Here is a 26917-nt window from a genome sequence, read left to right as displayed (position 1 = left end):
TGAGAGTCAACACCTTGCGTAATAGGTGGCTCACAGGATAGAAGCTTCAAGCACAGCTGAACACTGGTTGAAGTAAGGAAGTCTCACTTTCAACTGTGAAGAGAAGACTTTGAGCTGCAGGTTTGACAGGTCGAGTGGCAGTAAGAAAGCCATTGCTAAGATGGCAAAATAAGAAAAATAGGCTTGCCTGGGCCATGAAGCACCGCCAGTGGACTTCTGAAAACTGGAAGAAGGTCTTATGGACCAATGAATCAAAATTTGAAATATTCGGTTCATCACGCAGGGTTCTTGTACGCCGTCGAGTCGGCCAAAGGATGGTTCCTCAGTGTGTGATACCAACTGTCAAACATGGAGGAGGAAGAGTGATGACCTGGGGCTCTTTTTCTGGATCCAGTCGGCGATTTGCACAGTGATTGGCACCCTGAACCAAAAGGGCTACCATAGCATTTTGCAGCGCCATGCAATACCCTCTGGTCTCTGCCTACTTGGTCAGGGGTTCATCCTACAGCAAGATAACGACCCAAAACATACCTCCAGGTCATATCAGAACTACCTTAGAAGAAAAGAACAAGACTGTAGGCTTCAAATCATGGAATGCCCAGCACAGTCTCCAGACTTCAACCCATCGAGCTGGTTTTGGGATGAACTGGACAAGGGTGAAAGCAAAGCAACCTACAAGTGCAACACATTTGTGGGAACTTCTGCAACAGTGATGGGAAGAACTTTCCGAACAATATTTGATTTTTATCGTGGAAAAAAAGCCACAAGTATGTTCGGCTGTTATATCTGCAAAAGGTGGCTACTTTGAGTCAAATTTAGGTTAAATTTTGTTCAACAAAACGATTCCATGATTTATTTTGTATCTGCAATTGTTTATTTGTTCTTTGCTTTAATTTCAGAGTACATTGAAACATTAAACTGCTTAAATTTCAATAAAAAACGAAAAATGGGGGTGTTCTAAAACTTTTGACTGGTGGAGTATGTATTTGCTTTTTTCTCTGAAACCACACACACAGTTTCGATGTAACTTGACCACAACCTTTATAACCTGTGATGTACCAAAGATTGTTCACACCATAAAAAAATAATCAAGAGGTGTTTTTCTTCTCCATTACATATTTTGTGGGTCATCCATGCCTACCAGTTGCTCCCTTGTTATCTTATTCAGCCGCTACCGGGTGAGCGCCCAGGGGTATTTCCCCTATGTTTCATTATTATATAGGCATCTTGATGGTGTATGAAATGTTGTAACGTTGGGGTTCCAGTCTGGTGAAGTCTGAGGTGGAATATCTGTTCGGTAATGGTGTGCGGTTTGAATGGGAAATGGTGTGCTTATGCAAATGACCTGCCCCTGTTGCTGTGGTCCTTGGTGTCCATGCGAAAAAACAATAAAGCAAAAGAATGGAGAGAAAAACTACGTCAAGCCCACTCAATGCATATTGTCCCATATACCCACTACACATAATGGAAGGGTTATTTAAAACGAATACTCATAAAATAACTGTCTGGGGACTGCTATATGTTGTGTGCTATTGCCTCGGGGGAGTGCCGGTTTCACAGAACCTTAACAATATATATATATATATATATATATATATATATATATATATATATATATATATATATATATATATATATATATATATATATATATATATATATATATATATGTATATATATATATATATATATATATATATATAATCCTAATGCATGGTGAGTTCTCCAACCTTTCATTGAACAAACAATTGGTCAACGTTTTGGTCAACAACATGTGACGAGCCCCATGCATCCACTAACCTTCCTCAAGAGTGATGAAAATTTCCTCAAAATCCTTCTTCAAACTCAAAAATGGGGTGGGCAAAGCTGGACTTGCAATCGATGCACGTGTCACGTCACTCGCAAATTCTGACCATTCAATAAAAAAAACATCTGACTTGATTTCCCCACGGAGAACCCATTTGTGGTCGCCACACCCACTGCTCGGGTGATCCCGCAGCTGAACTTGTCCCGCTGATTAATTATTTTTGTTGCATTTAATGAAGTTACACTTTGGGCACATTCCTTAATCTTTTCTTCACTCAATGTAATTGTCCAAACAGTAGAAAAGATAAGTTTAATGCTTTGGCAATTTCACATTTTCTTTTGTAAATATGGAGGAGGAGGGAACATAGCCTTGAAGTAAATACGCTGAGTTGTAACAATTGCTAATTTGTTAAAATTTTCTTATTTCGCTTAAGATTTTGACAGTTATTTTTTCACGAGTCAGTAAGTGACCACTATATTCGTTATGGGTGTGTCTGTCTGTCTGTCTGTCTGTCTGTCTGTCTGTCCCGAACATAGCTCCGTGGGTTTTGATCCGATCCTGATAAAATTTGGGTGGGAGGTTTATATCATGATCTCGTTGTGTTTTCCTGAGAATGGGCATGCTGCGCCCATTATGGGCGGAGCCACGCCCAAAAACATGTGTTTTTCAGGGTTAGCCGATTTCAATTTGCATCTTCTCCGAGGGGGTTTGTCGAATCTGGCAGGGGTTTCGGTATTTGGTTAGCCCAATGGCACCTGCATAGCCCCACGGAGCTCTATTTTTTCATTTTCGTCACAAGGTCACGAACTTAGAAAATGTCAAAAAAAAATCAATGAATTGGGCATCGAGCTTCTCGGGTTTTCAACTGTTTCGAATGAAAGTTGGTATGCAAGTAGTGCTCTTCGAGTACTACAACTTTCATCATTTACGTTTTTCCCGATTCCCGCCAGTTTGCCCGTGGCCTCCCCTCGAAGGTCAAAAAATAAAAAAGGCGAACCGTGTACATTGCTCGTGAACCATCGTCGTCTTCAGACTTGTTTAGTCCACGATCTCTAATTCTCAAATCCTGAGACAGATTTTGAATATGTACTTTAATTATTCCGTGATAGTCCATTGTGGAAAAATCGCTTCATATAATGCATAAAATCTCCCCAAGGTCCTTATTTGAAAACGAGAGCACCTACAAAAGCAATGTATACAGCGATTCATAGGTATGATGATCAGGCATTCGACGATTTGATTGAGGAAAGTGAAAAAATTCTTTTTGAGCGCTTTATTGTACAGAAACTGCTGTGGCCTGTTCCAAGTTGAGGCATTTTTGAGCAGGGCAAAACAAAATTGTGACTTAAGTCCCCTCTGAGGTGACAGCGGGCTGATCAAGATGGCGTGCTGCCATCTTGGTTAGGGTTTTTTTGTTTTTTGATGATAAGCTCTTCCTTATCAAGTGGTGTTTAAATTCACCCAAATACCCAGTTTTCATTAATGCACTCATTTGGAGTTCCATAAGTATGCATGAAAAGTTTCGGGCTGCAAGGTTTCATGGTTTTGAAGTTCTGGAGGAGGCACTGGCACATGCACACACACGGGCTCTTTTATTACTGTAGATAGTAGGATAACAGGTTTATTTAAAGAAAAGGCACAAGATCACAAAGAAAGAGAATCTGGAAACAAAAGATAGACCAACACAATGCATATATGTTGATAAATTTCACACAGTTAAACAAAAGTATTTGATACTAGCTGTATTTTAAAAGGCCACAAAACACCATAATTCACAAACACAATGCAATGAACCAGGCATGGTCTTTTAAAGGAAAAGGATACCATTACCGTGCTTGTGTGAAGCTTAATGGAACTCCACGGCACGGACCAGCCCACAGGCGAAGCATCCATGGGCAAAATGCGAGGAAAGTGAAGCGGCAGGTAGGCTTGTATGTAAGGTGTGCAGGGGGGACGGCAGGCCGCATGTGTGGTGAAACAAAGCTTGTGAAGCCCAGAAGAGGAGACTGAAACAATCCCCAAGACCTAAACCCTGAAGAAGAGAAGAGAACAACACGTTTTTTAGAACCTGAGTCATTGCCCTGACTCTAACAGGATGTTGTGTTTTCCCTCCTACTCGATTCCAACTCACATTTGATATAAATTAGCCCACATGGGATGGAAAAGCCCAAAAATATCCCCTTTCTTCTTACCTTTTAGCTCACCTCTCCTGGTTCAGAGAGAGAGAGAGAACGAAAACGAACAACACTTTCCTACCTGATGCTAATGTCAATAACTGCCCCTCTTGCACCAGACTTAACAAGACAACATAACTCAAACAAATTCTTGTTGCAGAAGGAATGTTTTTAAGCTACTCGAGCACACAAACCACTTAACTTGTCATCTTCCTAATAGGTACCCTTTTCAATGTAAGAAATGGAATGTAGATTTTTGAGGTGATGATGATGGAAAAACTTTTTTTTTAGTGTTGTATTTGAAAATTGCAAAAAAAGCGAATTATTTTGTTGGGTGTTCGTTTCATTGAATGAAATTGAGCTCATTTTTCCACCAACCTTTCTTTCCTCCATGATAATGACAATTGAACCATTTGAACATCATTATTGCCAGTTAATTCTTTACAGTCTTCTCAAACATAAGCCTTTGGGACATGCTTGCAGCTATTCCAATAAACTGCTCGTACGCTTTCTCTTGCCCAAGGCTGTGTTTGATGAACACTTTCTGTTGAAAGCTTCAAGATGCAAATGTACCAGATGGTTGTAACTGGTGATTGCCGTGTATCTTCCTCCATTAGATGGTGGATCATCTGGCTCTCTGGAAAGTGATGGGGATGGCACCGTCTCTCCAAAGGATGGAAGTCCCTGTGAAAGCGAATGTGGAGTAGATGGTGATGGGGAGGGTGACAGAACAAATTCCTCATCTGACTCGACTCTCAAGGAGATTGTTGTCAAAAGTCAAGATGGTCATGAAAATGCTCCAAAGGTTGCTTGTCAATCAGAAAAGTACAGTGCAGCACTAGAAAAGGTATTGCGCCTCCATTTACTTGCAACATTGTTTACCTTTTGAATGACTTTTTGTAGCAATGATTCATTTTTGCTGTTAATATAGTCTTATCTCGTGCAAAGAATATGTATCACTGTGTTCCCTTTTTGTGGACATGCTGGGTGAACAAATTGTAATGCAAGTCTTGAGTGTGAAGTTGATAGTGAGAGGTATTTTCCATAAGAAACGTATTGCGACGTGGCCAGGAGCCACGTGTCTTGTTCATTGAGTATGTCGCACCATAATGCTGTGATCTACAGTCGCTAAGTGTATTTCCCAATTAATCACTTAATTTCACCTTTGCTGTGCATTTCATTATGAGTATTGCATTGTTTATTTCATTGCGCTTGTGAAAGCAGCAGTTTTCTCTGCTTGCAGCGGTTTGGGCTTGTTGGTAACTACAGAAATTTTACATCTATTTTCATGCCTTTACTGCTTCCTTTCATCTATAAAGGATGAGTATTTAGCATATGAAAATCTAAATAACTCACCCCCCCCCACCCCCAAAAGGTTATCAAATTGATTAAATATTTGTTCAGACAAATTATCATGAGAAGATATTTAGCTTGATTGGAGGTGTGTATGTGCGATTGTGCGTGTGTGCGTTCATGTGCAGTTGTGTTTGATGATGTGACTTTAAATTTTTTTTTTTAAAGCTCTCAAAACTACAATCACTTTTTGGTTATCTCTTGTCTATTGCAGCAGGATGTATAACAGTCTTTGGACAGACTCCAATGCCTTTTTATAATGATTTTTCAGTTTCATGAGTTCACACAAAAATAATTCATGTCGAGCCTTTTTGCCTGGCTTGCCTTCCAAAACTCTTGCATTTGGGCCAATATTTATCCCCATGCTTTTTGAAAAAAAACAAAAAAACAAAATACAGGACAGGGAGAGGGGCACATTATGATCTGGCACATTGCAACCTGCTCCGTCCGTCACACTGTCTCCTAAACTGTTGTGCAGAAATTTGCCAAACTTGATAATTGTGATCACCACGTGGCAAGAACTTGTGAGAGCAGTATCATTTTGGCCCCGACGCCTGGGTGGGGTCAAAAGGTCATTTAACAAAAAATGCAATTGCGTGATAGGCCGAATCTGGATTGGGAGCTGAGCCACACTCTAATTGGCTTGTTCTTGTCACCTAACCAACTCATCCACCAAGTTTTGTCATAACTCGTTCACAACTTTTTGAAATATCATGCTATATATCGTTTTTGGCCCGATCTCTCAATGGTGAAGAATCATTTTGAAGATTAAAAAATTCTCATATCTGGATTCGGTTCTTCACCAAAATCGAATCAATTCGTTGTTCTCACACTCACAACTTGTCCACCAAGTTTTGTCGAAATACTTTCACAACTTTTTGAGATTTCAGCATACAGACAGACAGACAGACAGATGGGTGAAAACATCCTTTGCCCATTTTCTGTGGCAGAGGTAAAAAAATGTTTGTAAAACCTTGTATTTACGATCAACATTGGGGACACATGAAATATAAAACGACTTTTTTTGATTTGACCCCCAGTTCTTGCTGCAGGGGGTGGGGACTGAGGTTCACAGGGGTCAAAATTGGAAAAATTAACTTAAAATTTGACATTGGGTCATTCATTCCTGGTGGAACCTTTTGCCATCTTTCAACTTTGCTTAAGGTGGGAAGCGTAGGGATTTGTGATGGTGCACCATCGACTTCGCATTAGTTAAGACGCTGACATTTAGGGTCAAATTTACGAAAGGTGTTTAAGAGTTAGACTTGTGTAGAATCACGAACCGTCCGGTGATCACCCATTCAAAGTTGGTCGCCAATCGCTGAAGAGTGTTTATCTAATGTGCGATCAAAACCTAGTCACGAGCATTTAAATAACAAATAAACTTTTACACGCCGGTGAGGTCATGTTTTAAGAGTGTGTTTTCAGGCCTTGAAAAAAAAAGTGCGTTTCAACATAGGGATTTTTTGCCACTCCCAAACAATGCACGGCAGCTTGACCTCTCTGACATCCTCCCCAGAATCAAGTCCTTACAAGCGCTGAAACGTGTGTGGGCCAGTACACACCCCTGAGGAACTCCAGTAACTGGAAATAAGTCACCGCCACCACATGGATGGAACCACCACATCTCATAGCACTCTCAGGACCAGAGTTTAGTTCAAACATCAGACTGATCAGTTTTGGTGGCACCCCATGAAGACTGAGAATCCTCCAGAGCGCATCAGGATTCACTGAGTCGAATGCTTTGAAGAGATCAACATAGGCTGCAAGATCCCCTGGCGAAACTCTCGTCTGCGTTCGGTGAGGACCCGAAGGGCAAGGATACAGTCAATCATTGACCTCTTTGGTGTAAAGCTTCACTGCTCTGGGCGTTGGTGCTCAAACAGATGGTGGCTGACTCCTTTCAATAATTATCCGAGCAAAGACCTTGCCCGGCACTGAGGGCAGCGACACCCCTCAGTAGTTGCTGCAGTCTTGGCGATCACCCTTCCCTTTCCAGAGAGGGACAACAAGATCCCTCTTCCAGTCAGTTCAGATGATGTCTGTGTTCCAAACAGAGCACAGAACTGCATGCAACAACACAACACAGAACTGCATGCCATTCTTCTGGATTTAAGCTGCATCTTCAGAGTTGTGACCACAAGCCTGTGGTTGGCCTTGAGGAACTGAGCACTTCAGCACACCATGCAGTACAGCATTTCCACCAGCCTTGAGAAGTTCCCCAGGAGCTTTACCCCATTTCAACCGCTTCAACCCACCCTGTGTAATCACAAGCGAAGGTGGATCACAGTTAATTGGAGGGTCCGCAATAGGAATGGTGACACCCATGACATCCAAAGACAACCAAGCTGTTAGGGTTAGGGTTAGGGTTAGCCTGTTACAGCCACTCAAAGTAACCAGACCAGCGGGCCTTCACTTCAGATCCCTGGTCAGAGTCCAACTCTCATATTCAGATCTTCAGATCTTCAGATTCCTCTGTGAAGAGCCCACCAACCTCTGCTCTAACTGCAGTACACCAAGGGATGGGCTAGGAGAAACACAATGCACAAATTCACCTGCAAGCAGGACGAGAATCACTTGACTACAGGTGATGCTCTACCCCTTTACAGATTCCTTGCACATAGGTCTCCATGCCCACCCTCAGTGCACATATAGTTTTATGCTTCAACTCCTTGAACAGCTCAGCTCTGCCATTAAGCCTGGCTCTGCGACTATGGTCAATTGTTTCCAGTGTCCCTTGAGAGACAAAATTCTTCTTTGCCCTTCAGTGAGTTCTACGACATCCACCAGCAACATCAAGGACGGTGGTCTTGAAGGCACTCCACAACTCTTCTGGATTCCCCAAAACACCGAGGCTCCCTAAATCCCCACTCAGCGTGTTTGCAAACTCCTCGGCTACCCTTTCATCCTTGAGCTTGCCAACATCCAGCCAAGGCTGGGATAGTGCAATTCTTCTCAATTTAAGCTGCATCTTCAGAGTTGTGACAACAAGCCTGTGGTCGGTCTTGAGGAACTGAGCACTTCAGCACACCATGCAGTTCTGGATCATCCTCCAACGAGCACGTCAATCTCCTTTGCCATATCACCAGCGTTGGAATACAAAGTCCAGCGGTGAGCCTTTGGGCACTGAAACCACAAACCAGCCACCCTAAGTCCACGACTTCTTGCAAAGTCAAGGAACTTAGTGCTATTCTGGTTCACAGTTCCAGACTCATGGGGACCAACACATGTCTCATAACCATCCCTATCAGTTCCATTCGATGCATGGAAATACCCCAAGATGAGAAGTGTATCTTTCCTGGGGAACTTATCAACCACAGACGTGAGCGTGGCATAGAATGTGTTATTCACGGTGAGATCACTCGCTTCAGTCGGAGGATATACAGAGACCAGGGAAATGACACCCAAGGAGTGACAAATCCTTCGTCTCATACGCTCGTTGACCAGTGTTACCTCAATTACCATTGGAGTCAGCTTATTGGACACAGCAATAACTCCTTGGGCATGGTAACCATCAAGGCAACCAGACCAAGAGTAGGGGTAACCACCTGCCATGATCTCGCCGCAATCCGGTCTCCGAATCTCAGAGAGTGCTGCAATATCGATGTCCAAACGCTTGAGCTCAGATGATAATAGAGACAGGTGATCATCCTCTTTTAGGGATAGGACATTCCAGGCACCCACCCGAAGGGACCGCCACAGGTTAACCCAAGGAGACCGCCGTCTGGTGGACGACACCTCAGCTCCACCCCGACACACACGACTGCAATCTGACCCAGGAAGGTTACCCCGTGGTTTTCCTCCTATCATCAAAGAGTTGGGGTTCCGAAGGCTTTGCCCCAATCCCGTCATCCGGTGGACTGCCCTGTGAAGGGCAGCTGCACAGGAGGTACTCCCATGGAGTGCGTTTTCAAATTTTTGTTGTGCTTTTGGTGTATTTTGCAGAATGAAGTGCTTTACGGTTGTCGGAATGCAAATCCTGCCACCAACCTCCTAAAAAAATAAATAAAAGTAACTCAACTGCAGGAGAATGTCCGCAGACACAGTTGGGCACTAGATTTGGATGGCCGTTGGCTCACAAGGAGCTCCTCCACCCTTTGACAGGCTTTGTTTTTAATCCTGCTGGGTGTCCATATACACCCTCCTCACCAGGTAACCTGATGGGGGAGACAGTTGAGTCTCTGACAACCCGACCATGAAACAAGTTAGTAAATGCAGCATGTCACATCTAATTTAGCCTGACTTGACAAAAAGCTCTCCCATCCCCAAGCCCACCTCCTTACACATTTCCAGTTTTTCCCTCTTAAGAGTTTGCTTCTGTATCCATCTTGTCCACTGCATTTTCCCTCCCTTACCCCTCATTCCTCCCCACACCCCTTATTTGTTAAAGTCTTCCTCTATTTTGTCCTTCAACGCTCTTGTTGGTGTTTCCTCTCCTGCTACTCTTCCTATTGTTCTGTTGCGTCCTGATGCATTTTATCTTCTATCTCTTCTGCATCTTTTATTTTCAAGACTACAGTCTTGACCTTGTATACAAAAAAGCAAGCGGGAGAAAATCTAGAATGCAATTTTTTTTTCTTGCAAAAATCTTCTTGTTAATTTATCATTTTACTCAAAAAAACATGCATAAGAGGACTTTTTTTTGCAATTTTTTTTTTCTGAAGATGGCCAATTTTATGTGGTCAAAAACAAGGTAAAAGAAAAACCTTCAATTTTTATTCCACATATCCTGTCTGTGTGATCCCTGTTAAATGGAGTCTGGCAGTATTTGGTACTTTGCTTAAAGTCTGGTTCAGTGCTGTCAAAGCAGTTTAATGTAAGGGATGAGACCGTGTGGTTTGCCTTTGTCTTCCCAGTTGTGAGGACTGGAATTTGGCCAGGATGCCGGTGATAACTCGCCATCTCTTTTTGAAATCTTTAACATCCACCAGCTGGGGGTTGAGGGTCGTTGGAGAACCCAAAATCGATCTTTGTTTATGTGTATTGTTTCGTGCCACCTCGTGGAAGCCAGTCTTTCAAGTCATAACAATATATGCCTTTGACGTCATAAACGTGGTTGAATTAACCTGTCCTTAAGGTTAGGTTCTTTGTATGTACAAACTGAAGGTAATTTCAATTCGTCAGGAAGGTTCTGACAACCTTCACCTCCACTTAGTTGCCGTCATTGTCGAACCAAATTTCCCTTTATGTTCAAGTGACATAATATTCTCTAAGAAGGAGACACTATGTTGTAAGCTTTGCATTTTAGTACTTGTTTGATGTCTGCTGCTTTTAATGAGAAATTTATTTAGAGGGCTCAATATGACCATCGGGAGTAGCTTGGTTTCACAGTGACATTTATATTGGACACCAGGCAAAAGTATGCAAGAGAAAGTAAATAGGCTCCAGCTGTATGCTCTGCAAGTATGACTGAAACAACACCAACAAAACAGAGAGCAGGGGACAACAAGCATCAAGGAACAATGCTGTCATGTACTCTTCAGCCAACAATGCGTTGTGACTTGGCCGTATGCGATGTCGCCAAGTTTATGTATCTAGGATTCGTGATTACTGTAACAGGAGAGGGAGCCTCAAATGTTCAACAAAAAATACACAAATCAAGAGTAGCATTTATGAGAATGAGAGAGGTGTAGAAATTTTTCAAAAATGCAACACAGGAACAAATTTTCAAATTTTTGATGGTAATGAAAAATCGTTTCCACTATTTGGCTGTGAAGCATGGAAAGAAACAAAAGTAATTGCACAGAAACGAATCCTTCAATTGCAGCTGTCAAAAATGATTTTACAAATCTTCTTTGCAGATGGATTGAGCAGCAACGAGGTATAAATAAGTCAAACAAATCGGAAATATAATACCGAGGATTGATCCATTGTGGAGAGAAGAGAAGCTGACGTTTTTGGCCTTCTCCTTTGTCGGGGAAAAAAAGCTCTCTTTCTCTGCCTCTCTTTCTCTGCCTCTCTTTCTCTGCCTCTCTGTCTCTGCCTCTCTGTCTCTGCCTCTCTGTCTCTGCCTCTCTGTCTCTGTCTCTGCCTCTCTGTCTCTGTCTCTGCCTCTCTGTCTCTGCCTCTCTGTCTCTGCCTCTCTGTCTCTGCCTCTCTGTCTCTGCCTCTCTGTCTCTGCCTCTCTGTCTCTGCCTCTCTGTCTCTGCCTCTCTGTCTCTGCCTCTCTGTCTCTGTCTCTCTGTCTCTGCCTCTCTGTCTCTGCCTCTCTGTCTCTGCCTCTCTGTCTCTGCCTCTCTGTCTCTGCCTCTCTGTCTCTGCCTCTCTGTCTCTGCCTCTCTGTCTCTGCCTCTCTGTCTCTGCCTCTCTGTCTCTGCCTCTCTGTCTCTGCCTCTCTGTCTCTGCCTCTCTGTCTCTGCCTCTCTGTCTCTGCCTCTCTGTCTCTGCCTCTCTGTCTCTGCCTCTCTGTCTCTGCCTCTCTGTCTCTGCCTCTCTGTCTCTGCCTCTCTGTCTCTGCCTCTCTGTCTCTGCCTCTCTGTCTCTGCCTCTCTGTCTCTTCCTCTCTGTCTCTGCCTCTCTGTCTCTGCCTCTCTGTCTCTGCCTCTCTGTCTCTGCCTCTCTGTCTCTGCCTCTCTGTCTCTGCCTCTCTGTCTCTGCCTCTCTGTCTCTGCCTCTCTGTCTCTGCCTCTCTGTCTCTGCCTCTCTGTCTCTGCCTCTCTGTCTCTGCCTCTCTGTCTCTGCCTCTCTGTCTCTGCCTCTCTGTCTCTGCCTCTCTGTCTCTGCCTCTCTGTCTCTGCCTCTCTGTCTCTGCCTCTCTGTCTCTGCCTCTCTGTTTCTGCCTCTCTGCTTCTCTGTCTCTTCCTCTCTGTCTCTGCCTCCCTGTCTCTTCCTCTCTCTGTCTCTGCCTCTCTCTGTCTGTCTGTCTCTGCCTCTCTCTGTCTGTCTGTCTCTGCCTCTCTCTGTCTGTCTGTCTCTGCCTCTCTCTGTCTGTCTGTCTCTGCCTCTCTCTGTCTGTCTGTCTCTGCCTCTCTCTGTCTGTCTGTCTCTGCCTCTCTCTGTCTGTCTGTCTCTGCCTCTCTCTGTCTGTCTGTCTCTGTCTGTCTGTTTCTGCCTCTCTCTGTCTGTCTGTTTCTGCCTCTCTCTGTCTGTCTGTCTCTGCCTCTCTCTGTCTGTCTGTCTCTGCCTCTCTCTGTCTGTCTGTCTCTGCCTCTCTCTGTCTGTCTGTCTCTGCCTCTCTCTGTCTGTCTGTCTCTGTCTCTGCCTCTCTCTGTCTGTCTGTCTCTGCCTCTCTCTGTCTGTCTGTCTGTCTCTGCCTCTCTCTGTCTGTCTGTCTGTCTCTGCCTCTCTCTGTCTGTCTGTCTGTCTCTGCCTCTCTCTGTCTGTCTGTCTGTCTCTGCCTCTCTCTGTCTGTCTGTCTGTCTCTGCCTCTCTCTGCCTGTCCGTCACTGCCTCCCTCTGTCTGCCTGTCTCTGTCTCTGCCTCTCTCTGTCTGTCTGTCTCTGCCTCTCTCTGTCTGTCTGTCTGTCTCTGCCTCTCTCTGTCTGTCTGTCTGTCTCTGCCTCTCTCTGTCTGTCTGTCTGTCTCTGCCTCTCTCTGTCTGTCTGTCTGTCTCTGCCTCTCTCTGTCTGCCTCTCTCTGTCTGCCTCTCTCTGTCTGCCTCTCTCTGTCTGCCTCTCTCTGTCTGCCTCTCTCTGTCTGCCTCTCTCTGTCTGCCTCTCTCTGTCTGCCTCTCTCTGCCTCTCTCTCTCTCTCTATCTCTCTCTCTCTCTCTCTCTCTCTCTCTCTCTCTCTCTCTCTCTCTCTCTCTCTCTCTCTCTCTCTCTCTCTCACACACACACACGCTTCCAGTTTGTAGAAAGAAGGAATGAAAGGAACATGTATCGTGAGGAAAATAAAAATGATGATATGGAGATGAATTTTACATGTACTAGCGATAGAAAAGAAACAACTTTACATCAAGAGCAATACATCAGCATCTTGATGGTGAAAGGAGAATTGGACAACCGAGAGACCTGGCTGCATATGTTGGAAATGGAGCTAAAGGAACTAGAAACCACCTTGATTGGGATCAGTCAGTGGGCCCAGGACAGATAATAGTGGTTCGTCTTTTTTGTTTGCTTTTGTATACCTTGCGTATGACAGCGAACACACAATGCACAGAAAGGGTGGCATGGGCCAAGAGGGGTGTGGGAAGGACAAAACAGTGGGAACAGAGACATTCGAAGATCTGTGGAAGGGAGAGGGATGGGGTGGGGAACATGGGGTATACAAGATGGACACTACAGGGACTTTCAGGAAGGAAAGCGGGAATATGAAGGAGGAGGGTTTGGGGTGGATTAACGGGGGTCGAAAAGATCGAGGATTTGGATGGGGGAAGTTGAAGATGTTAGAAATGCCATCAGGCATGGAAAGATATTGTGGTGGATTGGAGCTCAATTTCCACAATGGTTCAGCATGCAAAAGAGAATCTTCAATGCAAATACATATGTGCACAACAGGAGAAAATATAACAATGAAATTCTCAAAAAAAAAAAACCCACTAATGCCAGCCCTATATATGAAATGGGGACGAGTGGAGGGGAATGATTGAACAAGCAGGATAAAGGAGAAATAGCTTTTCAACTGTGAAAGAGTAACTATTCCCACAGTTCAAAATCAAAATAACTGCTTTCTGCTACTTGGAAAGGAGTGAGAACAGTCTAAACAATGTTGGCAAGGCCCAAGTACAGCCAATCAGAAAAGAGCACAACAGCCCTTTCGAGGTTTCCCAGAGTTTGGAGGTACAGACAGTTACACAGATCAAGGGAGTGAATCATTACTTCGGCACGTTCTCAGCGTTTATAAAGAGCAACATTATATTGACTGGCGCCACTCAAAGAACTTCGGCAACTCCCACAATACGTCTACACAAAAAAGCCATGCATTATGATCTTTAAATTTGTGAACTAAATAAGCAATATCTAAAGTTATGTTTAATCATGTACTAATTCTTCGTTTTTCAAACCCGGAGGCACGACCCCAAGTGGGGTCGCTGAGCAAATTTCGTGGGGTCACGGGCGTCTGCTTGCAGCGAAAAAAATTGTCTATTTTTGATCGGTGTTCGCTTTTACGGGATGTAATATAAACAGTTCGTTCAAAGTATGGGAACCGGCGCAATATGACGCTTGGAATGGGATCCAGCCGATGCGCGGGCTCGCTGAAGGGCGGTTCATTTTGGCGGGAAATTAGTGGTTTGATCCACGGCCTCTCAGACTCAGACTCTGACTCTATCATTAATGTCTACAGTATTCACGTCTCCACGTATGACTCGAGACCTTATTTGTGGTGGCAGTACCGGCACCAGCAAATCTTGAGAACGTTCTTACCAGGATAAATTTCTGGACCTTGGATTTTACTACGTGGTGGATAAAAGTGGGACACAGAGGCCTCAGTGTGTGATTTGTTTCAAAGTGCTTTCTACGGAGTCTATGAAACAAAATAAGTTGCAGAGGCATTTGACAACAAAACATGCGCCTTATCAGGGTAAGGAGAGAGCGTTCTTTGAGAGGAAACTTCTTGCACTCAAGAATACGCGTCTTGACAGAGAGGGTACATGCCATCAGACCAATTCTCTGGCATTAGAGGCCTCGTATCGAGTGTCACTCCATGTTGCCAAGACTAAAAAGCCTCACTCCATTGCGGAAGAACTCGTGCTGCCATGTGCAAAGGACATGGTATCTCTGATGGTTGGGGAGGAAACGGAGAAGAAACTGGCAGTTATACCCCTCTCTGACAACACCATCCAACGCAGAATTGAAGATATGAGTCTGGACGTAACAGCTCAGGTCGTACAGAAGATCAAGGAATCGCCGTGGCCCGCCATACAATTGGACGAGTCCACTGATATCACATCGTACACGCAACTCATCGTCTGGGTCCGCTTCATCAAGGCTGATAAGTTTGTCGATGAGCCTCTGCTCATCAAACCATTTGAGGCCACCACCAAAGGCGAGGACATTTTTGGAAAAGTAGAGCAGTTTTATCGTGACCATGATCTGGACTTCGGAAAGTTGCTCGGTTCTACAACAAACGGCGCGCCAGCAATGTTAGGAGTGCATTCTGGATTCAAGGCTAAATTGCTTGAGGTGGCTCCTCAGACCTCCATGGTACACTGCATGATTCACCGAGAAGCGCTTGCCTCTCGTACTTTGCCAGAAACCTTGCAGAGCGTGCTCTCAGAAGTTGTAAAATGGTGAATCACATCAAATCGAGCGCCCTCAACACTAGGTTATTCAGGCTATTCTGCCAGGAGATGGACTCCGACCATAAGCATTTACTATTCTATACTCAAGTCAGATTGTTATCTCGAGGAAACCTTCTCCGCGTTTACGAGCTCAAAGATGAACTGAAGGAGTTCCTACGCACACAAGGGAAAACGGCATGGGTCGCGTTGCTTGAGTCAGACTCTTGGCTGTCAGAACTGTGCTATCTCGTTGACATCTTTGAACGTCTCAATGTCCTCAACCGCTCCCTCCAAGGCAAAGACGCCAACCTCATGATTTTTCATGACAAAATGAGCGGATTTCTGGCGACTCTAAAATTACTGGCAGACAAGACAACTGTTAAGCGCTTCAGCCTTTTCTTCCGTCTGGTGGAGCATCTAACGACCTGCCAGTACGATGATACTGAGCTCGACAGTCTTTCTGGGGAGATAGCACGTCACCTTCGGTCGCTCATTGAACAGTTCGAGCACTATTTCCCTGAGCTGGATGTGCAGTCCTTTTCTGTGGTTCGGGACCCTTTCACGGCTCCACTGGACTTGATTGCTGATGAAGATGATACAGCACAGGAAGAGCTTGTACAGCTCCAGCAGGATTCAGGAGCGCATGCTCTTGCGCGGACGAATTCGTTGTTGACATTATGGTGCAAAATGCTGCCGTCGTACCCGACCCTGTCACGGCGCGCCATTAAGGTTCTCATGCCATATCCTTCATCATACTATTGTGAGCAGTCGTTCTCCACCATGGTGGTGATTAAAACAAAGTACAGAAATCGCCGAGAAATGGAGCATGATATGATCCTGGCATTGCCATCTACTTCTCCACGAATAGAGAAGTTGGTTTCTGAAAAACAGGCTCATCCTTCTCACTGATATATCTAAATGTCATTTGGACTAAACTTCTGAAACATTCAACTGTACTATTTGGATATTGTCGGCTATTCTCCGTTTACTCGTCTATGAAAACATGACGATGGTGAATAAAGTAAACAGTAAATTTTCTTGTGTTATATAAAATCTTATCTTATCTATCTATAATTCCAGCAATGTGTGTGTGTGTGTGTCTGTGTCTGTGTCTGTGTCTGTGTGTGTGTGTGTGTGTCTGTGTGTGTGTGGGTCTGTGACCGCTGTTTCTCGACTACCACTGGTCCGATCTAATTGAAACTTGCCAGATATATTGCTGGGGACCTCAGGATGTACCTTTTCAAGATTTGATATTAATCGGACAAGTGCTTGCCAAGTTATGGCCATTTATTTACCAAACCAATGACAAGACACGTTGTTGCGTGGGCGTGGCCGATGGTGGAAGGGAACCTCAGCCGCGCTCCCCATTACGGGTTACAACGTACGGGCTTCCGGAGAGTGATGACTTCGTTCCCCATTACAGGTTACAACGTACGGGCTTCCGGAGAGTGATGACTTCGTGTATTCTAATAATTTCTCGATTTATTATGCGCATTTATAGATAAACGCAATGCCCCAAGTTATGATCGTTTTCATATTAGACGGTGCATAAATTTCGGTAACATCAGAGAGCTGGTATGCTCCGAACCAGGAAGTAAATTTTTTTTCTCTCTCTTCTCTTCTCTTTTGGTTTTTCCTTGCGACGACATTGCGAAAAGGCAAAATACGATGGCGCTAATTGAATAATTGGCCATTAAAACTAAATTGCGAATAATCATAACTGCGATATGCGAACTTCTGGGCCACGCACGTATGGGCACGCAAGAGCGAAGAAACAGCCTGTGTGGTTGTTGTTTCTTGCTTGTGGTTGGAATGTTTATTTATTAAAATTTTTTTTTATTTTTATTTTTTTTTTTACGTGCACGTACTAGTATATTGTTGCGGATTCGCGCCCGCCGGCGTGCGAACGGCCACGTAACTCGAATCGCGGCACGTCGCCCACCGGACGGGCAATCCCGTCGTGACCCTCTTGGACTAACGCCGGGAACTAGTCACGGGTGGGCCTTTCGGCCTCACCACGATCGTGCCAATCGGCCCCCCGCGTGGGATAGGGTTGCTCGCCAAATTCGACCTACCTAAGTACCCACACGGAGGGTAGACCGGGCGATCGCACCTCGCCGCAGGTCGACTTCGGACATGGGCCACTTTAAGCGACCCGTTCCGTACTATCGGGATAACCGAGCGGTGTTATCGTCAACCTCGACGGTTCGATTAATTATTGGGCGTATTTAGCCCACGACCAACCCTTTACGTGAAGTAAGATGGAGATTCAATAAAGGAAAAGACGAAGCGAAACGGGAAAAACAGTTCAACATAAAGCACATTTATTCCGCGCAAATGGAAAGCACACATATACAATTACCACAATTATGCACCAAAAGCAAATGTAACAAAAGAAGAAACACCACAATAATGCACAAAAAGCAAATGTAAAAGAGAAACACAATGCAGATCTACTACCGACTACCGAGCACACAGCAACACTTATACAGTTTTACTTCACAGACGGCGCCGACAACACATATACTCAAAGCAAAAGAAAAAGGGACCACCCTCAACGATGAGGGGGGGCAGACGGGCCTGGGGCCGAGACCGCGTCGAGCCTACCCGTCTGGTGATGAGCCGCAAAATGGCGGTGGCGCCCTGACTCCGCGAGCCTCGCTGGCACTGCCTGGAAATGGGGTGGGAACGGGGCCCCCTTCTCACACTATCTCAGCGCGGGGGGAAACAGGAGGGGGTTGTTGATGCTCGGGGGAATGAGGATATCTCGCTGGCTCGGGTCCCGCGACGAGCGTCTCCACCGCGACCTCGGTCGCGTTACCGGCCTCCCCTCTCCGCAGCTCCCCGACTCTGACACGAGCGCCCTCTCGACTGCCTTCGCCGCCGCCACCTCTCCAACTCTCCACTCTTCTCAGCTCCGTCCAACTGCTTTCTCTGACTCTTCTCTTCTCAACTCTCCTTGACTGACTGCCTTTTCGGTGAGCGAACGTGGCCCTTTATAGCCCCCGGGGCTTCGCTCCTTCACCTTCAACCCTTCACCTCTGGCTGGCTCCCCATTGGACAGAGGAAAAGTGGGCGTGAATGATTTTTGATCCGCGAATCTGCATATAGCGATTATACTCCGACGCACCTGGAGACGGGGCCAAATCGCCCCACGCTCGCCGATAGGACGGAACAGAAGTGGGCGTGAATCGTTCTTGATCCGATTTCTTCGGAAAGGCTGGTGTTTTTGCACCCGCCGCTCGGCGCGCGCCCTGCACGAGTCCAGGATCGGTGTCCACAAGCGGCGCGGGAATGGCGGTGATGCGATGGTTGCGAGAGTGAGATGTGACGGCAAGGGTCGTGGCTGTGGTTGTGAAGCGGCGTTGCGGTTGGTGGTTGTTGTGTGATGGCTGTTGAGACGTGGTTGGTGGTGGTTGTGGTGGTAGTAATGGCGGCTGGTCCAAAATAAAGATAGTAAAAGAAAAACGGCTATCCTGAAGGGTTGCAGCCCGAATGAATGACATTTATTCCCTCTAAACAACGGGTTTGGGCCTAACTACACATATACTTACAGAGATATCTCACCTACGGGACCTGAATGGTGGTTTGCGAATTTCGTCAACCACAACAATATTATGAATTGGGTTTTGAATCTTTTGGGTCGCGCAATGTAAAGAAGTTCTGAAATTGGGTCGCCACTAAAAAAAGTTTGAAAACCACTACTAATTAATATACTTAAGTCTTTCTGGAACTTATGAAACATTTCCAGGTTGTTACATAGTTTTCGTAAAAAAATGACATCAATATCACAAATCAAAAAAATTTGTACATGTGCAGAGTCTGCCTGCCTGGCATTCAAATAAAATTGAAAACCATTCCAACTGGGAAACGTACTGTTCTTGACGTCATTAAAGGGCATCAGCAACAGCCATGAAGAACTAATGTATCTTCTTAAATTAGGTGGTGTATAATATAAGACTCTGCATCAACAGCGCTAAAGCCTGTATCTCACTGGGCTGCGACAGCTCTCGACTCGTTGGAGACACCAAATTGCGATAAAACAGCGATAATTTTCACTTGGAATCACACTGAATTTATACTAAAACACATTTGCGTATGTCTCTTGAATATCGCACGAATGTCCCACGAACTCCCGGTGAAATTTGGGATGAACTTCGCCTGGAGTTCGCATACATGTCGCACGACATTCGCGCGACGTTCAGGTGACAAAACAGATTTTTTTTTGGCAGATGCAACTGTCGCGCGATGGTCACACAACGGTCGTGCGACCATCGCGCAAATGTCGTGCAACAGTCGCCCGACAACTGTGCGTGACAATTGAGGAATCGGGAATATATATATATATATATATATATATATATATATATATATATATATATATATATATATATATATATATATATATATATATATATATATATATATATATATATATATATGGCCTCTCCCTTCCAGTAATCATATTGTCAGTTGGGAAACGAGTAAGAGAGTACCTGACTGAGTACTACAATGGTGTGGGAGCTGTGCCTTGGCAGAACAGGATGGTGGGATTACAGGAGAATGCTGACTAAGCCTGATTGTTCAAAATGTTCTGTTACTTGTCAACGTTGCACCCACAAACATTGTGTGTGACCCAATTGTTCATCTGCCTTGATAGGGGCTTGTGGGTGTGACCATATTTTGTGTGTGACCTAATTTATGTAAAAATATGTGTGACGTGATGTATGAATGATGGGAAGGTGAAAGGAATGATGGGAAAGTGAAAAGTTTGCATTGAAGGCCATTACTCAGAACAGGAGAGAAAGAGGACAGACAATGCTGTTTTTACAATATGGACATATGAGTTGTTTTTTTTCGTCATATCTGGATTGAAATATTGTGAATCTATCGACATTACATTGCTTGCCACATTTGTCACACCTTCTGACTCACGGAAACTAAATTGAGAAGGGTTCCAGACAACCGTGACGACTCTGTGACTATTTTGAGAGAGAATTTGTTGCACGAATTTTTTGAACATGTTCAAAATTCAAGCGACACCAGAGTGACGTCCTGCGACTCACGCGAGGAAATTGAGAACCACCGCAAACGTTTCCAGACATTTTGGAGAATCCCGTTCGCATTTTGTTGCGAGCTGTCGCAGCCCAGTGAGATACAGGCTTAAATTTAGGGATTTCTTGTTATCCTGTGAAATTTAAAGTCTCTCTTTTCTTTCAATTGAATTATTTACTTGAACACAGGAGAACAGAAACCACATTTATGCCACTTTCAACTCTTCCGTTTAGCTGTGGAGTACTTGGATAAAATATTACGGCGTTTTACGTCATCACGACCAATCCAATTTGCCGCTTGTAGAACGCATCCATGTTTTTGTTTTATTATGATTATGATTATTATTATTATATTTATCTCAAAACTGCGCAGGGTAAGGTATTCTCGATAAACTCTCGAATTAGCTTATCTGGAATTGGAATTCCAGGTGAGGTATTGCCATCGTGCATCGTCCGTTCATTTCCTATTTTGATTTCTGTGGCCAAACTGCAGGACTGATTGAGCTGAAATTTGGCAGCAAGGTTTCACTCCTGACTGGTAACGGGGATTGCAAAGCTTGTTCCGGCCATGTCACGTTAAGAATGTCAAAATGGCGGACTCAGTAAATTCCTTCAAAAATCTTCTCCAAACCCACCAGTCAGAATGCTGTCAAATTTGGTTAAATTTTTTATATTTTATTATTATTATTATTATTGTTATTATTATTTTTTTTTTTTGTATACACTGTCGACGCTCGTATGAGAAGTAACACAACAGAACGTACAACAAGAGGAGGGGGACAAAAAAGGAAAAAACAGTGGTGAACAGAGACATGAGGGGATGGAGGGAAGGGGTGGAGGACACAGGGTAAACAAGATGGACTTTTCAGGAAGGAAAGCAGAGAATTTGAAGGAGGTGGGTTTGGGGTGGATGAGCGGGGGTGTAAAAGATCATGGATTTGGATGGGGAAATATAAGAGATGGTGGTGAACAGCTGTTTTGAAGAACTGGAGGGAAGAGTGGGATTGATGAGAGCATGGGAGTTTGTTCCAAAGATGGGGAAAATGAGGAATGAAAGAGTGAAGGTGAGCGGTGATTTGTGATTTTTGTTAGTTTTACGAGAAGAGGGTTGCTGGCATACCTTGAGCAACGGGTGGAAATATAAGGGGGACATATCCCAGGCAGAGCAGGGGGTGCGATGCCAGAGAGGAAATGGTAGAAGAAAGAAAGACCACCGATCTGCCTGCGTTGAGAGAGTGAGAGACCCAAAGACTTAGCCTCATTACGGGAGATAACAATTCTCCTAAATCCTTGTTTTCCACAGCATGAAGTCAAGAAAGATGAGAGGAGGGAGCAGCAGCCCAGAGGGGAAAGCAGTACTCCATCAGGCGGCAGATGAAAGCTTTGTGTGTGGTCAGGAGCTCAGGTGTGCCAAGGAAGGACTTTGCACGACGTCGGATGCCCAGTTGGTGACTGGCTTTGGAGGACATCTTGGAAATGTAGCTTTCCTCGGAAAGATCATGGCATAAAGTGAGACCCAGAAGCTTGAATGAAAGGACTTCTTCCAGAGTGTTGCTGAGAAAGTTGATGGGGTGGGAGGGGGGGGGGGCTCCAGATGGTCCTTTCAGAGAGACATAGTGAGGGTTGGAATACATGATCCACGTGTTAGAACAGCTTGTGATTTTATGCAGACCTGCAGAGAGTGAAGAGTCTGCAGCTTGGTAATCTGAGGGATGGCAGAGGGTGGAGTCATCAGCACAGAGTTAAAGAGGATTTCCAGAGAGTCAGAGAGATTATTGATGAAAACCAGAAAATGAACAGGGCCCAGAACACTGTCTTAAGGAACTCCAGCTTGAACAGGAAAAGGCGATGAGAGAACTCCATGAATGGCCAAATGTTGCCTGTGACAAGAGAGGAAGTCTGCGAGCCATGAGTGGAGTTGTTCTCGGATACCATAGGAAGAGAGTTTGGTGAGTAGGGCAGGGTGCCAGACCGCATTAAAGGCTTGCGATATGTCTAAAGGCCCAGTCACACCTTGACGTTTTACCCAGCAATCGCAACGTATCAAAATGTAGGTAAAACGCTGGCTTTTGATGCTTTTTTTTGATGTTTTTTTTTTAAAGATTCGGACGTATGCATAACATATTAGTAACGGACACAGAACGTTTCGTTGTCTTATAGATAACTTGTACCAACGAATGCTTAGCCTGTTGTCGGTGTTCACAACCTATGCCCAAAGATGGTCTAACTTATGCATAGTGCACTGCACGTATCGCCGTCGATCACGTGGTGTAGGTTATGAAAAGGCTGCCGCACAATGATTCAAATCATAACCGCCGCAGAAATGGAAGTGTCAACATCGCAGTCACACCTTGGCGATCTTGCCAGCTTATGCCGACCTCTGAAAATCCATCTAAAACGCTGGCGCACGTCGAATACGGTATGGGTAAGTTTGGTATACGTGAATAGAACGCTAAAGTACGCTATCATACGTCGTAGTAAGTGGAGTACGTCTTGTACTTTTAAACGTGTTAAACATTTTACGACGTACTTGCCGTATGCCTCACACGTTCCGCATGCGATGGGAATAAGTTGTACGCACGGTATGCGATCGTTGGCACACGTCGACAAAAGTTACTTGTAAGTTACTCATAAGTCGAAACACGTCAATGGAATGGTTAGCGTCAGTGTTCCAGACTCCCTGGTTTTTTTTTTTCTTCGGAATGACGGTGATATTGACACTTTGATTTCTAGTGCGGTTATAATATAATATAATTAATAGGCTGCCGCTTAACGATTTAAATCCTAACCGTACTAGAAATCGAAGTGTCAACATCACCGTCATACCGAAGAAAAAAATAAATAAAAAAAAGAAAAAAAAAAAGCAGGGAGTCTGGAACACTGACGCTAACCATTACCTTGACGTGTTTCGACTTATGAGTACCTTACAAGTAACGTGTGTCAACGATCGCGTAACGTGCCTACAACACGTTACTCATAGGTTAGAAATAAGTTTCGGGTACGCTAAACATTACCTCGACGTGTTTCGACTTGTGATTAACTTACAATTAACGTGTGTCGACGTGTGTCAACGATCGCATAACGTGCCTACAACTTATGGCCAGCGTAGCAGAACTTGTGAGTCATACGCTGGCATAAGTCTAACAAATTTCAAGCATATTAAAGTTTGAGGACAACCGCAAAGTACAACGTTTAAAGCCAGCGTACTACGACGTATGTCAGTGTTTTTCAGCGTGCTCTCAATGTTTCCAAAACTTACCCATAACGTATTCGACGTGTGCCAACGTTTTAGACAAATTTTTCAAAAATCGGCATAAGCTGGCTAAAACGTCAAGGTGTGACTGGGCCTTAAAGAGGTGGCTCTGATTTCATGTCTGGCATTGAGGATCTCCATCCATTGTTGGGAGAGCAGAAGCAACATATCCAGGGTAAAGTGACTTGGTCTGAATTTAAATTGATGAGCGACTGGGTAAGGTGAGTCCAGAAAGCGATAGGTTTGGGACAAGATTTCAAAGCAAACACGGAGTTTAGGCATTCAGCCTTTTCACATGCAGTGTCAGCTGTGCCGCCATTTGAGGTAAGGGAGGGGATGTTGGGGGAACATACACCAGAAACAGACTTAACGAGCCGTCACCAGGATTTGGGGGAGAGAGACAGGTTTGAGAGTTCAGACTTGAAAGATGTTGTTTTCTGGCTCTCCTAAGGGTAGATACACATTTGGTCTGAGCTTTGTGGAAGGAACTGAGATTGCCTTCAGTTGGATTAGCCTTCCAGGAGGTGAAGGCAAGTTGTTTCAGGACAACTGCCTTGCCACAAGCTTCAGTGTACCATGGGTGGGAGGAAGGGGAGAACAACTGAAGACGAGATGGGATAAATCTGTGCATGAGGGAGAGCAAGTTTCTTTGAAAGAATTCCCAGGACGAGTTGATGTTTGAGGAAGTGGAGATGGGAGGCCGGTCTAGGAGTTTGATGGCTGCTTGAAGTCCCTGCCCGTCGGCCTGAGTGAAATGCCAGACTTGACGGCGCTGAGGTGGTTCTATAATAACAGCCAGAGATGTTTACTTTGACAAGCATGGAGTCAGATGAATAGATTGGAGCGGAGGAAGGACAGCAGATATTTTGAGGGAAATTGGTCAAAGTCAGATCCAGAAGAGATGGAGTACCTTTGGTTGAGATCTGAGTTTGGAAGTTGACAGATTGTGTCAGTCCTTATGAGTCATAGAAGTCTTTTGCTGAAGTGCCATGACAGGTCAGAGAGGTACCCACACTTCACCAACTGGCATGATGACAGTTGAAGTCACCACATATGAAGATGAGGGAGTTTGGATGAGAAGAGGGAAGTTGGTCCATGTTTTCAGATAGTGAGGTGTAAATGGAGTTATCATTGTTTGGTGGACGGTACAGTACACATATAAACATGAGGTGGGAATGGAGTGGAATCCGTAGCCAGAGGTATTCCTGGGGGTGTGGGGTAGTGAGGGCAGTGCTTGGAGAGTGAGGAATAGAATCTTTGATGAAGGGAGCAACTCTGCAGCCAGGACGAGGCTCAGATCTCTCATACCGGAGGAGGGATTAACCAGGGAGAGATACTTGGGAGTCAGAGACGTCTTGAGGAGGAAAGTTTCTGTTAAGCAGATTATGTCTGGTTTGTCAGTGGCAACCTGTATGGAAAGATCTCAGGTTTGAGCAAAGGTCCCAGATGTTTGAGGTTCACACTGTTCAGGAAGACGGAGGGAGGAGATTTTGGGTGCAGGGGAGGTGAGGGAGAGGGTTGGACGAGGGAGGTGTGGGGGGGGGGTAAGGAGAGTTATTAAAAGAGTGTTGGGATTGCAGAAGAGCTGGGGGAGATGGCCAGATGAGGAGGAGAAAAGGCTCTGTGGTGCTGGGTTGAGGTACAGTGGGGAGTAATAAGAGAGTGGGCAGGAGGCAGTTTAGGATTTGAGAAGGTGGAGTGATGAGATAGAGGAGAGATGAGATGGAGGAGAGCTTTGTGGATGAGAGGAGAGGACAACTTTGTTAAGGGTGAGTCAGGGGGAAGATTGGAGGGAGAAGGGTGAGGGCGGTAGAGTTGACAGAGAAGGGGGAGATGGGTGAAGGGGGGAGTTTTTTGAGAAAGGTGAGAGGGAAGGTTGTCGGGGGAAGTGTGAAGGTTGCTTTGAGAGGGAGGCGAGACGATGAGTGCAGGCACGGCCAAGGTTTAGGAAGGTGATGGGAGAGGTGGGGAGAGGGGAAGGATGAGACATGGTGGAGGTATGCTGAATAAAGAAGCAGGCAGGGGGAGGTACAAGATTTGAGGGGTTCGGAAGAGGGAGGAGGAGGTGTGTTGAGAGGAAGGAAGGAGCATGTTTATGGTGATGAGTGTACTGATTGAGAGCGAGAGATAGCTGTTATGTTTGAATAGAGCCCACAGATGTTAGAACACCACACACTTTGGGACAACAGAGGAGGAGCCCATAGTGAAGCAGAAGACGGTGAAGAGGTGCCAAGAGCGGAGGTAAGATGAGGAGCAAGATGGGACAGGTAAGGAGAGGTTTTAAGGAGGGGGGGATAACAGGTGAGTGGTTAGGAGGAGGTAGATTTGAGGAGGTGGGGTGAATTGGCACTGAAGTTGGGGAAAAAAACAAAACAAAGACAATTGATGGAACACGAACGATTGAGGATTTGAGAAGGTGGAGTGATGAGATGGAGGAGAGCGAGCAGGGGAAGGAGGCAGCTTTGTGGATGAGAGGGGGGAGGGGGGGGAATTGCATTGCAAATTGGGATTTAAAATTCTTTAAAGTCAGAGATGCGATAAAAGAAATTATGTGAGCGATACAATAAAGGAGAATTAAGAGAATGGAGAAAATAAATCTTGTAACAGTGGATGTTTTCGACATGGGATGAAGGAAAGGTCGAATTGAAAACAGCCTTTTTTTGAAGAAGAAGAAAAAGAGTAGTGAATTATGATACAATACTGAGAACCACACGTGTGAAGGAGGAAGTTGTAACATTTGTAAGAGACCGTTTTTTTAATATATTTTAAAATTTTTTTGATAAAGATTACCTCGGATTAGGAAAAGGAAAGGTTGAAGAAAAATCGTATTGGTGTATTGTGAATTTGGATCTGCAAACCCAGAAGGAATCTAGTAGTTCGCCGAAAGTTACAGGAAGAAGAAGAGGAGGTGGAGAAACGTGGTTTCAGGAGGTGTTACGTGAGAAGTTAAAAGAATTATTATTATTATTTTTTTAAAGATTAGGTAAGATTTGGAAAAGGAAAGGTTGAAGAAAAAAATCATGAAGGTGTATGGTGAATGTGGGTTGGCAAAAGTAGTAGATGGTAGATCGGCAGAAGAAGGAGGAAGAAGAGTTGGTTCAGGAAGTCACGTGG

At 44.8% G+C, this 26917-nt stretch overlaps 1 protein-coding gene across 9 annotated transcripts in view; it reads left to right on the top strand.

Annotated features, from left to right (window-relative positions):
* Positions 1 to 26917, top strand: part of PHF14 (PHD finger protein 14) — a 333451-nt gene that overhangs the window by 25588 nt on the left and 280946 nt on the right. For all 9 annotated transcript variants that reach the window (XM_085873138.1, XM_085873144.1, XM_085873141.1 and 6 more), the window contains exon 3: positions 4599 to 4828. In XM_085873138.1, the coding sequence (XP_085729264.1) occupies positions 4599 to 4828 (230 nt within the window). The remainder of the gene's footprint in view (positions 1 to 4598; positions 4829 to 26917) is intronic.

The sequence above is a fragment of the Eptatretus burgeri genome, chromosome 3 (assembly GCF_056783735.1).
Source record: "Eptatretus burgeri isolate ZD-2024b chromosome 3, Ebu_testis_v1, whole genome shotgun sequence".
Lineage (NCBI taxonomy): Eukaryota > Metazoa > Chordata > Myxini > Myxiniformes > Myxinidae > Eptatretus > Eptatretus burgeri.
This window is presented reverse-complemented; position numbering and strand designations above follow the sequence as displayed.